Below are 17,514 nucleotides of genomic sequence, written 5' to 3' on the forward strand. Positions count from 1 at the left end.
TGCATTACGTACATCTGCCGGCACCAAATTTTTGATTAAATTTACTCTATTTTGTAACCAGATTTCACTTTTCCTATCTTAACACATTGTATTTAAGACATGTACTTACAAATGGATAATATTTAATTTGGAATAGAAATCAGGAATTCTTTTGCAATTAATGAAGAAAAATTATTACTGTGCTTTCTTTTCTTGTTTGGGGAAACAGATCAATCAGCCCCAAAATTGTGGACAATTAGGGTGTTGAAGTCACGTTGTAAACTTAGAAAACATCTCCATTATTTGTACATAATTATGAGTACTAGATTTTCGTGATCTCCTTGCATAAAAACCAAACCCGACAAAAATTTGTTGAGCTGATATTAATTGTCCTAATTCGCTTCACTTTAAAAAGGACTAAACTTTTGTGAAAAGCCTATATCGCCGAACGTAACTACTATTCACATTTCTTTGGAAGTATTTTCCATCTTAGGCCGTTTAGTTGCCGTGTGGAAACTATTTACACGTAGTATGAGCGCTTTCTACATTGGGTGTCAAAAGACGAGAGCAGGTGCCAGCCAAATTTTTTGTAACTAGTTACCTTTTGGTAGCGGTAGACACTCAAATATCTACAGCGAGAGAGTAAAAAGTGCAAATTTTAGAACATTTTAACCTGGGAAACTGTGCTTACTAGTCTTGAGCGAGTAAAAAATATTTTCTAAAATGATTTTTGTGCTTACGCAGATTGAAAGTTATTGATTTTGACAAAACTTTTTGCACCCAACTATAATTTTTTAAGATAACTTTCCACAAAAAAGTTTTTCTGCAATAAGTTAGTTGACCGTAAAAAAATGGGGTATGAGAAGAGTTTGTCGACATTTTTATTTTTTACTCTCATTATTTTACAATCCAAATATTTGGATTGTATCGGTGAGCTGTCTTCTTTTAAAGATCTGTTTACTCTTTTTTAGGTTTTTCTCGTTTATTAAAAATCAAATTAGATTGGTGTTATTAGTAGCGCTGAATAACTAAAGGCAGCAAAAAACCGGGTAGGGCGTTTAAAAGTGGAAAGAGAAATTAGTATTTGAACAAATTTTTTACGGAAGGAACTTTTCTGCACGTGCTTCAATTTGATTTCTTTTTTCACTCTTTCTTTTCTTGACTGCCATTGAAGCGATGCATTTGTATTGTAATTAGGCCTATTTTCAATTATTTGACTTAAACTACAGGCAATTATAGCTCTTTATGAATTTAGCACTATTTGTAGTCAAAAAATTTGAGTCAATATTTGAAATTTGCCATCTTTTTTATTCATTACCTATGTTCTAATTTTAGTACCCTTAATGACAGGTCTTTCTCGTTTCTAATCAAGCTTAAATGAAAACAATTAATTGTATGAGTCCATAGTTATGGTTTTCATGATTTGATATTATTTGTTCACAAATTTTTTTCAGAGTTTTTGAGTTTTTTGTGTAATTGCCGAATTTTTTGTTGTCTTAACATTTAATTGTATTAGAGAAAGATCTCTAATATGTCTCTAATAGACATGAAATTTATTGTTGAAAACTGTTCATCTTTTTGAGTTCGACACTCAGTGTTTTTAAGAAATTTTCCCGAGTTTTTGTAAACTTTTTCTAGTCTTCTAAGTAATGTTATTGTCACTTATTTGTCTTATCTCTTAGTTTTATTAAATACAGAACTCATGAGTTCCTGAGAATGCTTCAACCCATCGAATTAATCTTGTCAGGTCATAGCTAATGCTTTTTATGTAATATACGCTGTTAGTTTTTCAGTAATTATTTATTTCCATTTTGTTTTCTTATCTCTTAGCTTCTTTATTGACAGGTCTCCTGAGTTTCGAAGAGGGCTAAAATCAAGTTAACTTTGTCAAGTAATAGCTATTACTTTATTTGAATTATACGCTGTTTTTTTGTAGAATTTTTGTCGACTTTTTGGCTTTTTGTCAGTTTTAATTGACACTTTTTTTTCTTAACTCTTAGTTTCATTAATGAGACGTCTCATCAATTGATAAGGATTCTTAAATAAATCAAATTATTTGCTTTAGCTTAAAACTACCGCTTTCTTTGAATTATACGCTGTTCGTTTTTAAAAAGTGCCAAAGAATTTTTTTAGTTTTACATGTAGTTATTGCAATTATTACTGCCTTTTCGCATGTTCTCAAAAATAACTGGCCTTATTGGATGCTAAAAAAGATTTATTTAATCGAAAAAATTTTTTCAGTGCCTAGCCACCGCTTGTGCTGACATTTGTACAAACTGCCTGAAATTAGTTGCCTGAGTTCACACAAACTGATTTTTATAAAAAAAATATAACTATCTTTTTAAGAAATGAAAGTTGATTTGTTCTGGATTTATTTTGTTGTTTTTTCGCTCACTCTTATTAACATGTCTCTCACTCTAAACAAAATACCGTCCTAATTGACCTTGTAGTGCGGCCTGGTTTTAATCAATTGGGTTTTATGTTTTTGTGTTTTGTGTTGCATATTGAAAACTGCATATTGAAATACCTATTTGGAACAGGAGTTTTGGTTGATTAGCTTTACTTCGGCTAAGTAATTTTAGATGAACTACAATTAAGATTTCAGCTATGGCGAAGATCTCAATTAGGTCATACACACACATCCAAGCATGCAAATAATCAGCCATACTCTTTCATAACAAATAAATTCCATCAAAACAGTCCCCCCTCCCCTAACCCTGCTTACCCAACGGCCATCCATCCCATAATGGTACAGTGCACAGGTAACCTACAATTGGGTTCGTGATCACGTTTCCCAAAGTGGAGCCTGAGTAAACAAATGCGGAAAAGGAACTCCTCTCGTACTTAGGAGCCCACAATCCCATCAGGTGGTTGAAGGCTGGTGACGTCACTGCTTCTGTCATACCCTGGACATAAATTTTATAGAAATTAATTGTCTCCTAAGTGAGATCTATCCAAAAAAAACTGTTCTTGATTAATCACAGCAAAAATTCTTGTTGCTGCTCAGTATAAATATTACGCCAAAACTATTACAAATTTTTCTGGTGGATTGCAAAACACGTTTTTCAAGATTCTGCTGATAAGCAGTTCGCCGCGAAATGTTACTTGGTAAACAGCTGAGATTTTGGACGTATTTTGCCAATATTTGGTCACTACTTTTCAATCTAAAATCTAGTGACGTCTGTATAATGAACACATCATACAACTTTGATACGGGAAAAATCAATCAAAGATGAAACAGATGAGCATGCAAAAGTGCTTCAACGCCCTTGAGCTAAACTACGCTCTTATATAGAACTTATTTCCACACTTTTATCTTGTAATTCCTTCAACTGTGACTTGAACAGTATTTGTACGTTCCGTAAAGTGACTTAATAACCATTTGAGCTTAACACCGTAGCATATGAAAAATTTAAAATTCAAGTTTGGCTTTAATTCAGATCCCATTAGTATAAAAACAATTTGGAGTGCATTTTGGTCTAGTAAAGGTATTTTGGTATAGTAAAGTAGGTGACCGCCGTATTTGCCAACAGGGCGTTTAGCCGACAACCAAAAAATGAGAAAATTAACCGACAATTTAAGTAAAATGAGCAATAAAACTTTTTCTGAAGCTGTGATTGGCCAATTTAAAACAATATTTCGTGAGTGGACAAAGTGGAACCGTATTTAACCGCATCTGGCCATGCCTCGCGGACCATGGCTATGCCTCTGCGGCCCGTGGGACTTGATATGAATCTATCACAACCGAACTACTGATTTATGGACCAATGAAGACTTTTATGCCCAATTATGATAAAACTGCCGGCTAAATTCTTCATTTTTTGCTTGTCGGCTAAACGCCCTGTCGGCCAATTTTCCTAGTACCAGTAAAGTAATGTATAGTATAGTAAAGTTTCACAAAAACATAGGTAAAGCTTATTAGTCAACGTTTTAGGTTATAAAGGTATCAATAGCAATTCCAATAAAATAAACCTAATTATTTATTACCACACACTAGAACTCTGCCTGTGCATTTCTTCTACTGTGACTGCGCGATTGATTCAATAAATCTGAAGCAGTTTTTGGAAAACTTTCAGTTAACTGTTTTAACTGAACGGAAAATTTACTTCAAATACAGCTTTGAATTAAAAGGTTTCTGATAGAAAATGATGTTTAGCAACAACTAATACCTAAAAACTAGATATTGGTGTCTTAATGTATCCCTGCAACGGGAGAAATAGATAAAGAATTCGCAATTTTTCAGAAAAAAATTGTTTATTTTTGTAAATTTTTCACAAAAACCAATTTTCTACTTTCTACATCATAAAAATATAATTGGTCTACCAATTGGTCAAGCTAATTTGATCTAAATGTTTAATTCTGTTAAGAAGGAAGGGACTGTCCGTTCAACTATTTGAGCCTAAAACTTTTTGAAGCTGTTCTTTTCTTATTAGTTAGAAATGAACTGACAAAAATTTTAAACAACATTCTGGCTCTCTGATCTCAAAAAACACCATTCAGATTAAAAATTCTCAACATTTTGAAAAAGTTTGGATTTCCGACCTTAATTTTTAAAAGTCATTAGTTAGAACTTTAAATTATCATGCATTTTGAAAATTCCTTTATTGAGAGAACGTATTACAAAGCAATTTTTCAGCCGCGTCTGTAAACCTGGAGAGTATTTTTTTTCAGTTTTCACAATCTGATTTGTCAAATGAACACTCATTGTCATTGTCTCTCCCCTCATAAGTAGCCAATCATACTCTTCATAAAGACAGAGCGCCCGGGTCGAGGTGTGAGCGGGAGCCAGCGGAAAATTTTGTGAGCGATAAATGCGCTGAAAATGCTGAAATTAAGTTAGCAAAATGTTGAATTGAATGTGTTGAAAGTTTAGCTTCAGTCGCTAAATGTGCTGAATAAAAACATTTTCAGCATTTGTCCTACAAAATTTAGCACATTTTTCAGCATATCTAACAGATAGTTTTAGCACTTCTCAATAAATTGATTTCGGCGCTTTCAGCTCATTCCTTACTCAATTTCGGCTCATTTTTTACAAAAAGGAGTTTTTTCAGCACATTACTTACACAAAGTCAAGACTTCAAAATATCAGCACTATTCTTACATGATTTTAGCACTTCAGAGAAATACAGAATTTCAGCGCTTTCAGCTTATTCCTGACATAAAAATTTTACGTGCAATTTTATTGATGCTCGCTATTGCTTGTAACGTAGTCAGCTTGTTCGCTCCTTGATCTTTTCAAAATTCTGAAGAGCACCACTAACCAATCAAAAATCTGCATGCATTGTTTTTAAAATAATTTTTGGGAACGAGAACGACTGAAAAATGTCACTCTATTGTCTTATCTAACGGAAGGAAGACAACTATACATAAACTACCCGATTTCATTCAATCATGTTATGTGGCAATATACTCCAGCGGCTATAACTGTTTTATCATAAGAGTTGACAAAAATTCTTTTGTCTTTGGGCAGTTGTCCTGCTGTTTCTTAAGTTGTTATTGTGCAATACTGTTTAGTCTTGCTCCGTTGCTGTTTATGTATGTGTCAAACTTCTGTAGTTTTTTTGTTAAACTAGCCTCTCGGGGAAAAAAACTTGCAGTATATCAATATGCAATAATTCGAAAATGTTACCTCAAGTATTCGCAGGGCAATCAGCCAATAGACTCCCAAGTGGGATGCCAGAGGGGTGAGAAGGGTAAAGATTCCAGATAGCAGAATGCCCAGGCCAAAGAACAGTTTTCCACCATACCTTCTGGCTAGAATTCCAGCAGGGATCTGAGTCACGGTGTATCCATAGTAAAAAGCGCCCAGAACAGTGGCTTGCTGGCTTGTTGTCCAATCGAAAGTGCCTGAATTATAAGGTAATAATGAAAACGCGAAAAGATTCAATTTGATGAGAACAAATGAAATTATCCATCGGCTTCCACATTGCGAAAAATTTACATTTCTCATTCAATCCCTTACATGTTAACTTTTTAAACCTAAAATTGAATTGTCAACCCGGACGTTAAATTTTACCGGTCTAAAAGTGAACTGAACACGAACAAAATGTTAACTTTCAGTAACTAATCTCCTTGAAACTTTAATTTAATACCTTTCTGAGGTATTAATTTAAGTTCTTCACTCCCAAACAGAGATATAAAGACAAAAGGACGAAAAAAATTCCCAAACATTACTTTTAATTTTTTTCAAACAAAATTTTTATCCTAGCTACAAACTCCAAAAAAAGGACAACGCAAAGTCTCAGGCTACCATAAAAACAGCTCATCATATAACAGAAAAACAGATAACAGCGTGAAATGTCGGAAAGCATGAAAAACTTTGCATTTTTTCAAAATTATACTTGAAGTTTTTGTTAACATTGCCCTCAAAAAAAATTTGATATGCTAAAAACAAACTAAACTGCACGATAAGAATAAAGTCAGTAGGACTCACATTAACGCTAAGAAATTTGTTGTAAATACGAATTTTGGTGATTGAAGAGAAAAGCCAAATTCAATACGCATTTTTTGTAGTTACCAACTACAAACACATACACCTTAAAAGTCCCTATCAAAGACAAGTTCATACACTATATGCAGTACCACTCTGTAGATTACACTGCTAACAAAAATACAGACTAGGTGGCAGTTTAATATATGTGTAAGTCACTCACAACTACAAAACCGTTTTGGATTCCAAATATGTAAATCAAGAAAATATAAGCAGATGATTAAACTTTTCCATGTTTCGCCCAATAAATTGACTGTACTGAAAAATAATTGGTAAAAATATTCATTCGCCCTTCATTTCACCCAATCATTTGCAGCTTCACCTCTTAGGTGCAAATCGTGCAAGTTTTAGGTTAAATTAGATTTAAATTCAGATGGTAGAAGAGACAAACAATTATTGTGAAGCACTAATTGAATTCATCATCAAAGAGACCACTCGAGTCAGATGACTGACGACTGACTCTCCAGAAGGTGCCCGAGGATCTACATAGACCTGCACTACCTAATAAAGCATATCAAAAACATCTTTATTATCCAAACTATATGTTCGAAGGTTAGTCCGAAATGAAAAAAAAACTTCATTTTTATCTACGCAATTTTGGCAAAAGATTTTCTTTATCAAGGAAATTGAAAATTTTATAATCGGAGATCTAAAGGATTTATCCTAAGTCTGTGTTTTGATTTTTGTTATTTGAACTTTGAACGAGAGGATTAACGGATGACCGTGTGTTTGGCCTGTTACCAACAACCTTGCGAAAATCAAAATAACAATTTTTTGCTATCTGATCCAGGACCTTCTTTACAAGACTGTCAAGACCTAAATCAAAAACTGAAAGCGTATTGCAAAGCTTGAAAAGGAAAAAATTTCCCTTATTGTTCTTAAAATGAATTTTTGTAGACAATAAAAAAGTAATCAGTTAGTTTTGATGCACAGACGTCAGCAAAAATGCCATACTACATAAATGGCTCGTCATAGCTTCTATATCATTGAATTAAAAACGCTTTCGAGAAGAAATTTCTTGCTCGAAATAATATTTCGTTAATTTTTACAAGTATTTGCAATTTTGTTTAATATGGAGTTTGAAATCGAGACGTTTGTGAATGGAAACCCAAAAATAATTGACGGAAACTACAGCTTAGAGTACTTCGCGTAATTTATGGGTTGCATGCATTTCTGCCCAAGCCCATATTTCTGCTTTTTACTGTTGATCACACGTTTGTTCTTAAAGACAGATTTTCGATTTCTTTCGATGCTTTCGGTTATTTCGAACCTATTTTCATCTGATATGAATTGTGGTAAAATCTGCAGAGAGTTTTAATTTTGAATCGTTCGCAACAAATCTTGGCAGTTAAATAATATATAAAAGAAAAAAGTTTGGACCCAAACTAGATCCTTGAGGAACGCCTACTTTATTTTTTTTGCGGACTGTTTTGATCCTTGGTCTACAAATTGTTTTCTAATCGAAATAAAAAAATATCGGTGTTTTTATTTTACCCCAAAACCCCATTCTTTCCAATTTTTTCAGACGAAGTGTATGATCAATTATGTCTAACGCAATTATGTCTTCGAAAATCTATGAAACAAGCAAAACCCACGTTTTGCGAACCTAACACATTTCGAATCCTATTCGTAATTCAATCAAAAGCATGTGCGCATGAATGTTGTAAACGAAAACCGAACTGTTCGGAAAAGAGAAGTTTTTTGTTTTTCAAGTAAAATCAACTGTTCTTGTGTTCTGAAATTCTTGTCTTCTGCTCAAACACTTTGACTAAAGATGACAAGAAGCTAAATGGCCGATAATTTGAGGGGTTTCCAAAGCAAACGTATTTGTGCAGTGGAATTACGTTTAAAACAATAAGACAAACCGAAAATAAATAATTTTGCATGCTCCTATTTATCAATTTAGCCAACTGAACACCAACGAGTGATTGTTTATCCCATCATGGCCAGCTGATTTTGTGTTTTCTATAAAAAAAATTGGCATTGAAATTTTGTCAACAGGAAGTAAGAAAAAAGTCTTTTCATTGAATTGTAGACTTGTCTCATTGTTTTTCTCAAATTTTTCTTTGAAGTGAGTGTTACCCAAATTTATCTCTCTATTAACAAAAAAATTTTTGCAAGATTCAGCATCAATGTCTTTTTTGATTATTTCTTTAGTTGACCCAAAAATTCTCCGAAAATTTTACAATTCTTTCATGGATCTCTACTTAGGCACAATTTTTGTTGCAATAGTGTCGTATGCAAGCGTTTCGTACAAACTTTGGGAACAAATTTCGTTTAGTTTATTCCGTCTTTTTAGCTTATAAGATTTTTTGAAAAATTGTTTGTCAATCAATCTTTTCTTACAAATTTTGTTGAAAGCTGACCATTTATCATCATAAGCTTAAAAAAATAGTTTGGCCTAATTTTTACTAGAAGCAGATAGAGAAAAGGTAGTTGTTTTTGTTCCGTTTAGGCGTTTTAAAAATTACAGCCATAAAAAGTTCATCCCTTTGACATGACGCAACGAAGACACCTAAACCAATTAGCCGACAGTAAAAATCGCTAAAAATCTATTTCGGTGTTACAACGTTAATGAATATTTTCGATAAAACCTCATCAATACAATTGCTTGACAAAAAATTTGTTTTGTGCGCTCGGTGTTTTGTAGTTCAAAGTCAAATGACTCAATCATATTGTTATATTGCTTATGATGCGTTTCAGATATTTCTATGTGGAAATTGCCACCAATAAATGTTTCAAATTTCCGTGCAATAAATTTGAAAAACTGATTTTTGAATCTTTCAAGGAACGTTTTCATATGCTTGGAAAAAGGCCGGTAGCGAAGGGCAAACCTTTCTCATTGTTTTTTGCTTTTTTTGTAAAGACCACAAGTTCAATGTCCACCTGAAACGAGAAAGCATATTGCACATTACAGCCTTCTCGCAAAAAAAATCTATGCCTCCTTTTTTTGTCGTTTCTGTTTTTACTGTCAGCGGTTGGTACCCTGATGAGGAATATACATATACTTATATCATTGTTATCAGTGAGCCAGGTTCTGCATAACACAAATACAGCTGGTTTGGTCACTAGTGTGCACAGAGATAGTCATGGTGGAGTCTCAACTATTGCACGTTTATAAACAAAAATGTTAATGATTTTCCCATTTCCAAGTATTAGACGATTGTCCAATTCTTTGTTGCGAAAAATTTTTTCAAAAGAAAAGGAGGACCAAAAAGAATAGAAGAACTGCGTCTAGTTTTCTAAGCCGCGTTTTTTCAATGAGTGGACAATCATCCATTGGACGGAGTGCTGTTGTCATTAAGTTTTTTTCCCCACAAAGTGTTGCTCCCAGGTGATAAACTGCATCACAGCTATCTCAGTCAACTACATCTCCGAGTCCTTTGTTCTGCGTTCGATTTGGAATTAGGCATGGTTTTGAATTGTTAAGCTGGTTACTTTGAAAAGGAGATTTTTTAATTGCACGGGATCTGAAAGCTAATGAAGTAAATATAGAATCAACCAAAAAATTAATATAAATTACAAACAAACAGTCAATTTCTCACCTTAAATCGCACAATTAATCCAGTCATCATTTACTCTATAAATTGCAGATATCGACTCATATAATTAAATCAATAATTCAACAAAGTTTTTTGCGGGAATCACTTCTAAGACCTATTTCTATAACTAAGTTGTTAAGTTGAAGAAAATCATGTAAATTGACAGGATTTTTCGTGTAACCTGATTTATCATGGGTAGCTGCCATAAAATATTAACACGAGTATAATAATAAGTAATATAAGAATAATAAATTTTAAAAAAATTTAGATTGTTGATTTTTTTAGAAACTCTGCAAACCAGACTGCTGATTGTTGGAATCATTCTTAGATGTGCTAATTGGACAGTTCTCATTGGGAGTAGAATTCTCATTCTCTGAAGAGTCGTCAACCATGTCGACCAGTGCCACACTTATGTTCACACGCATCGCATTCACAAGCAGAAATCCCAGAAATCCCATGCATGCTAGGGTAAATCTAAGTAGTAAGATAATAGGGTACTAAGATAGGGGGGTTATCCTTCGAATTAATACGTGGGATAATAGGGGGTTATCCTTGGCGGCGCTACATGTAAAACAACGGCCGTGCGTGATACATGTAAATTGGCATGTAGGTTGATTTGTGCGGAAAAGCCTGGCTAGAGTCATTTTTGAGTGAGCGTTCTTAAAATCATATGGCTACAATTGCTACAGTTGATTTGAAGAGTATTCGCGAAACTTATAGGGAAATCGAAAAAGAATATTCACAATACGGTGAACGGTTTTTATACTTTTTGACTACTTGTCTTCATTTGGATCCTGAGATTGATTTAGATATAGCTTTGAAACTACGACCCTATGGTGGTTTGATTGGCATCGACAATTCAGCCCTCGACAAATATTTTAAATCGTTCAAAATTTTGAGACTGCATGCGATACTTCACGACGCTTCCGGTTTTGTATATGAATATAGTGAAAAGGGTCCAGGCTATTCCTACGTATTACCTTGTTCAGTCACAAATGAGTACCTTGGTCATGTGACTGGAATTGCTTTTTGTTTATACGTAAAATCCTTCAAAAATATTTTATTCAATTTGCTGCAATGTTGAAATCTGGAGCAGTTGTTCTTGATTTTGAAGGCTTTAGAAGTAAAAAAATCTGGATTTATAATAAAAGAACTTGCGGTATCTACCAAAAATTACAACGATACAATTTCGTTTTTACCTCCAAACTCATTTAACATACTTTCTTCGAGTGAGCAAAGATCTTTCCTGTGGGTATCTAAATTTCTTCATGGTCTCTCGTGGGAGACAGGAGAGTACCCTTATAATTTTTTGCAACAGATTTTTCAAAGTATAGTTCTTCGATTTCCCTTTTCTGATTTTTACGCAAAAGGATTAGAAAAAACGGAAACTTTACGGCAGCTGTTACAGAGGAACGTTATCAACTTGGAAACTTTGTTTTGCCCAAAAATTGAACACTTGAAATTATATCGGGAGACACCAGTTTGTAAATTACATGCATTGAGTTGCCCAAAACGACAAAGAAGCAAGCATTGTGCCAATAAGAAGGCAAAACTCTTTTACCAGTGGCTGACGAATGAATCGTCGGTTGGAGAAAACAGCTCCGTCTCTACTTCAAGTGAATTTGTCTCCAAATTTGACAGTTTACAGTTGCATAACGCCTGAAAATCAGTTAACAGTTACTCTTATCAAGGAAGAAAAAATTGACACAAGAGGGCAAACAGTTTTGAGAAAACAGCAGATCGTGTGTGCGGGTGCTGAAATAGAAGCTTTCAAGAAGTATCTTTCTCTACTGGAGTACTTTCAGTTGTACCATGTCTTTACAAGAGAAAATGAAAAGGTTGAAACTAACCCCTTTACCTACGCCCAAGCGTGCAGTGCCAATTCTGATGTCTCTGGACGATGAGACTCTTCCCGATGAAATCAAGCAGCTGATTAAAGAGAACAATGTAGAGTCAATTGTTTTTAGAGATAAATAAGATTCGATGAATGCAAACTATACAATCACTTACAAACAAGGAGACAACGACTCTGGATATGTTTTGTATGAATTTTTTATTGTTGAATAATTATGTAACATTCTTGAAAAGCAATTCATTTTTTGAATAATTTTGTTTCAAAATGAGTCAAACCGAAGATCAACTAGATTCGGGCGGAGGCATAACTGACATGGTTTTTGACGCTGACCACCAAGAAAGACGATCTTGGAGGTTTTGCAATTCGAGATTGCCTCGATCAGAGGTTGTATACTTTACACAAATCTTAATAATAATTTTTCTTATAACTGTGTCTCTCGCCAAGTTGTTTTTTTTTCAGTCTCGACTGTGAAGAATCCACATTTTGGTTTTCACTTCTCTCTTGTACAGTTGGATACGCTCTTCCAAATCCAAAGTTATGAATAAAATTATTTCCACCTCTGACCGGTTGTTCATGGCTGTTTGCGGGCCATCTTGTTGCGGGAAAACAGCTCATTTTCAAAATGTTATTAGTTGGCACTTTTTTCCCAGAATTTCAAACAATTTATTATATTTATCAGCACGATCAGCCCAAATTCCAATCGTTAGAGAAGAAACTGAACATACATTTTAAAAAATTCTCTAATTTTGAACTCATTTCAGAGTTAGACAACTGCCTCCTTGTGTTCGATGACTCATGTGAAGAAATTTTTAATGACAAAGAATTTTCAAAATTAGCAACCGCAGGGCGACACAGAAACATCAGTGTAATTTATGTTAAACACAATTTGTTCCAGCAAAGCAGATGGTCGAGAACAATTGATCTAAATACAACACATATCATATTGTTTAAATCACCACGTGACACACAACAGATTACTTTTATTGGTAGACAGTTGAATAACTCTCAATTTTAAAAAGAATGCTATGAGCTGGCAACTAAAGAACCGTTTGGTCAATTATTAATTGATTTGGATCCCAAAACATCAGACGTCTTGCGCTACTGTTCAAATATTGTTCCTCCAGGACCATCAATTTTTTATCTGCCATCAGCTAAAGCCGTTATTACAAGTTTAAGCGATGAGAGAGAAAGAAGTTTGTATGCTGGGGCGGCTGCTAAACATATCGGATACAAAACTAAAAGAGAAGATAGAGAGAGCTCCAAATCATTTCATTAAATTCCTTTGCGAATGTTTGCTCAACATTGTCAATGGTAATGTTCCAATACGAAAAAGTTTTGTGCAAGGCTATGAAAAATCATTCAGAAAACTATTGTCTAGACAAAGAAACTTGAAAGAAAAGAGGCAACTTTTTGCTATAGAAACAGATTTGGTCAAAACTGTTGGTTTCGCTTGTTATCGTTATTTGACAAAATCGTAATGCACACCGAAGAATTCATTTTAATTCCAAAACGAATGTTTGCTTCACATCAACCGGTAAAAAAGAAGTTTTGGACAATCCCCTTTACAAACAGAAAGCTGCAAAGCTGTCTCTTTGGCAAAGAAACCAGTCGAATTCAATGGAAAAACCAGAGAAAGCAGTTGAACCAGTTGAGACTGCAGACAAAATGATTGAAGCAGCAGAAGAGGCAAAAACAGAACCCATGAGCGAAGACAGCGAGATTGAACCAGTAGTGAAAAAACAAAGAAAAAGCGAAGATTTTGACTCCATATTGTTAGAGCTAGATTTTAGGAATAAAAACCAAATCAAAAGATCAAAAATCATACTTGACTTGATTAACCAATCTGAAACAGTAACTGTAGAGTCGAACGACGTTCTTCACGTAAATAAAGAAAGACTGGGCGTTAAAGCTTCAACATTTCTGTACAATCTGCAGCAACCAACTAAAAAAATTGACATTGAAAAATACACCAAAATTTTAATTGCTCTTAATATCTCTCCTCATCTTGTTGCAAATACACATGCCAAGCAAATCTTGGAAGCCTCATCTGAAAGTGAACAAGAGTTTTTCCCAAGTAGAGAACAACCCAGTCGGCAAGAGCTCTTCTCTAGTAGAGAACAACACAGTGGCTCGAAACCAACCCAAAAAAGATATAAAGAAGAACCGGACCAAACGACAGACAAAGAAGAGACCAGTCAGAAGATGTGGTCTTTCTTTTCCTGAAGTAAAAAAATTGGATCAGTTTTATTTAAAAGGACCAGCATCGTATGGAAGCATAAAGCGGTTACAGACGCAAAGCAAGCTCCATCTGGGTAAAATTCAGTCCTATTTGGAGACAAAGCCGTCTTTCACAAAGTACCGTTCAATTCGATTAAAATTTCCCAGGCTTAAAATTTTTGTAAAAGACATCAACGAAATTTGGTCACTGGATTTGGCACACGTTGATAAACTGGCAAAGTATAACCGCAATATAAAGTATCTTCTAGTAGCGGTTGATTGTTTATCAAGATATTTACGAGTGGAACCAATGAAAACAAAGTATGCAACCGAAGCAGCTGAAGCATTCAAAAAGATGATCAAAAACAAACAGCCCGAAAAAGTATGGGTTGACGATGGTACAGAATTTCTGGGAGCATTCAAACAATTGTGTACCAAACGTGGAATTCATTTATATAGTACCTTTAGCGAAAAAAAAGTCAGCTTTTGCAGAGAGGAACATTAGATCTCTCAAAAAGATAATTCATCGGTATCTTGAAGAAAAGTGGACCTATAGCTACATTGACCAATTAGACCAATTTGTGAAAACAATCAATTCAAGAGTCAATCGAATAACAAAAATTGCTCCTAACAAAGTTACAAAAACGGATGTGCCACGACTAGTGTCATTGGCAGCACAAACAAGCTCAACTCAGAAGCCCAAGTTTTACATTGGAGACTTTGCGAGAGTAGTTAAAAAAGATAAAGCATTCAGGAAAAGTTATATGCAATCATTCACAGACGAAGTCTTTGAAATAACGGGAATACCGACATTAAGCCCACCAACATACACCCTAGCCGACGCAGACAAGGAACCAATTCAAGGAAAATTTTACCAACCAGAATTACAACTTGTCAGGCTCCCTCTTGTTTAAAATGTCCAACAACCGGTTTGAAGACAAGTTTACAGTTCACGTTGTTTCATCAGCTTCAACGAAAATATTTGATTCAAATACACTTGCATCATTTCGGATTTTTTTTCAATGACGAAATTCAACTTGCAGGTGATTGGAGAGTGGCGCTAAATGAAATCATATTCCCAACAAAAATAGAAAACATAGTAAACGGAAATCTAATTGCGTACAACTATTTCTAAACCTTATAGTGGACAGTAATTTAGTTTTATGCCAGGAACCTTTGATACAGTGGCTCAACTTCTTGCTACAATTAAGCGCACAATTGGCCTGAGCCATTTTTCATTCAGAGAGTTGAAGAGCTCTGGGAAATATGAAATTTTGTTTGGCAAGTATGAGGGAATTACGTTTCCCAGCGAAGAAATTCCAAGCATTATTGGATTTAAGGGTATTCCTGACGGTAATGGAATACACATTGGGTACAAAATGATTCCCAATGCGAACAGATTTATGAAAAGTGATGATACGAAAGCTTATTATGGGGAGTTCCCAGCTGACCTTTGTGCTGGAAAACATCTAATTTTCATCTACACCAACATAATTGAATACCAATACGTCGGTGACACTAAGGCTCCTCTTTTGCGAGTCATTGATTCAAAACAACGTCTGAAAAACGGTAGTGTTTGTGAGCTTAAACCCACTCATCGGATAGTTTTTACAAATTTAGACTATAAGAAGCTCCTAACCAACACAATTCAATCGATTTCAATTGAACTGAGAACGGAAACAGGACAATTAGTTCCCTTTTTGGGAACTGGAAAAGTTATTCTAACACTACAATTCAAAAAATTTTCCCCTTAAAATGGATTCTTATTATGCCAATCAAGCAACGTCTTTGCCTCACTTCTCTGGACATTATCGTCAAAGAGGAAGTGGTTTTGGAGCTCTAGCTGCAGGCATTGGTCGTGTTGCGCTACCTTTAGCACGTCGTTTCATTTTGCCTACAGCGAAGCGTATCGGGAAAGAGCTATTGAAACAAAGTGTTCCAGAGATTTTGGATGTAGTCGGAAGCAAAAAATCTCCTAAACAGGCGTTTAAAAATACAATCTCAAAAACTGTCAAAAAACAGACAGGAGGATCTCGCCGAAATACTTCACGTCGGAGGAATTCAATACGAGTCAAGCCACAGAAAGCAATCAACAAACTCAAAAAAACCATTTCAACGCAAAAAGCTCCAAAAAGAAGTCGGTCACATTTTTTTGCTAGAGTGAACGATGATCGCTAATTTGTTACCATCAGAGGCAACTCACAGTTCTTTGGATTTGTTCGAAAAACCTTCTCTCTTAGTAACTTTCGATGGTAGTTTTTGTCAAAAGTTGGGCCCAGTCTACAGTCCAAATGGACCCATGTTAGAATTTGAAGTCGCCGGTGACCGAAATAATTTTATTGACTTACAGAAAATTTTCTTGGAAGTGAAATGTAAAATTGTCCAGTTATCAGAAGCTGATTTGAGATATGACGCAGGAGCAGCAACAGATGTTACGAAGACAGATGCTCCCTATTTCTGCAATAATGTTTTACATTCACTCTTCTCTGACTGTACAGTGTCTGCTAATGGACTAAAAATTTCAAACGCTAACGGAAACTATGCTCATAAAAGTTTTATTGAAACAAAATTTTCACAAAACAAAGATGCAGAAAACACCTGGTTGGCATGTCAGGGCTATTCCTACAAAGCAAATCCAGGAGCGCTGTCAACTGGAGAAGTGAACAGAAGGAAAGCCTTAGTGAGGCAATCGGCTGAGTGCACATTTTACGGTAAAGTTGCAGTTGACTTTTTCACTTGTGACAGACATTTGCTAAGTGGTGTGACACTTCGCATTGCATTTAGACGGTCAATAGATGATTTTGTTATGATGTCTGACGATGCAGCCAAGCACTACAAAGTAAAAATTGTCGAAGCTAATTTGTATGTGCGCAATTTGACATTGAACGATGATGTCGTATCGGCTATAGAAAAAACTTTGTTAACAAGTCCAGCTTCGTATCCCTACTTGGAGACTCTCACAAAAACATTTCTGGCATCAACGGGTCTCCACAGTTGGAAACAAGAAGATATTTTTGCCAGAGAACCGATTCGTAGACTAGCAATTTGTCTGAACACTAACGAAGCGTTTCTTGGTAACAACAGACAAAGTCCATTTAATTTCCGTAAATTCGACCTTGAGCAGATTTATATTTACCGAAACGGTTTACCTGTGGCAGACAGTCCAATATCAACAAGTGATGACAAACGTCTCTACTTTAATACAATATCGGATTTAGCTTACATCGACAAAGGTCATGGAATAAGTTTGACAGAATACCCGAACCATTTCATAATGGTTTTTGATTTGACCAGCACCCAACAAGCATCCCATGATTTTATTCATCCTGAGCTTACAAATTCGTCAATTTCTATTGAGTTGAAATTTTCTGCGGCCCTACCGAACAATATAGAGATTTTCATTATTGGCGAAAAAGCGAGCACAATTTTTG

General features: G+C 34.9%; 1 protein-coding gene across 1 annotated transcript in view; it reads right to left on the reverse strand.

Annotated features, from left to right (window-relative positions):
* Positions 1 to 17,514, reverse strand: part of LOC142338205 (sialin-like) — a 55,766-nt gene that overhangs the window by 22,820 nt on the left and 15,432 nt on the right. Inside the window, exons 4-5 of the mRNA XM_075387851.1 lie at positions 5,609 to 5,826; positions 2,705 to 2,885 (exon numbers count right to left, since the gene is read on the reverse strand). Of these exons, the coding sequence (XP_075243966.1) occupies positions 2,705 to 2,885; positions 5,609 to 5,826 (399 nt within the window). The remainder of the gene's footprint in view (positions 1 to 2,704; positions 2,886 to 5,608; positions 5,827 to 17,514) is intronic.

Source organism: Convolutriloba macropyga, chromosome 4, assembly GCF_964194025.1.
Source record: "Convolutriloba macropyga chromosome 4, txConMacr16.3, whole genome shotgun sequence".
NCBI lineage: Eukaryota > Metazoa > Xenacoelomorpha > Acoela > Convolutidae > Convolutriloba > Convolutriloba macropyga.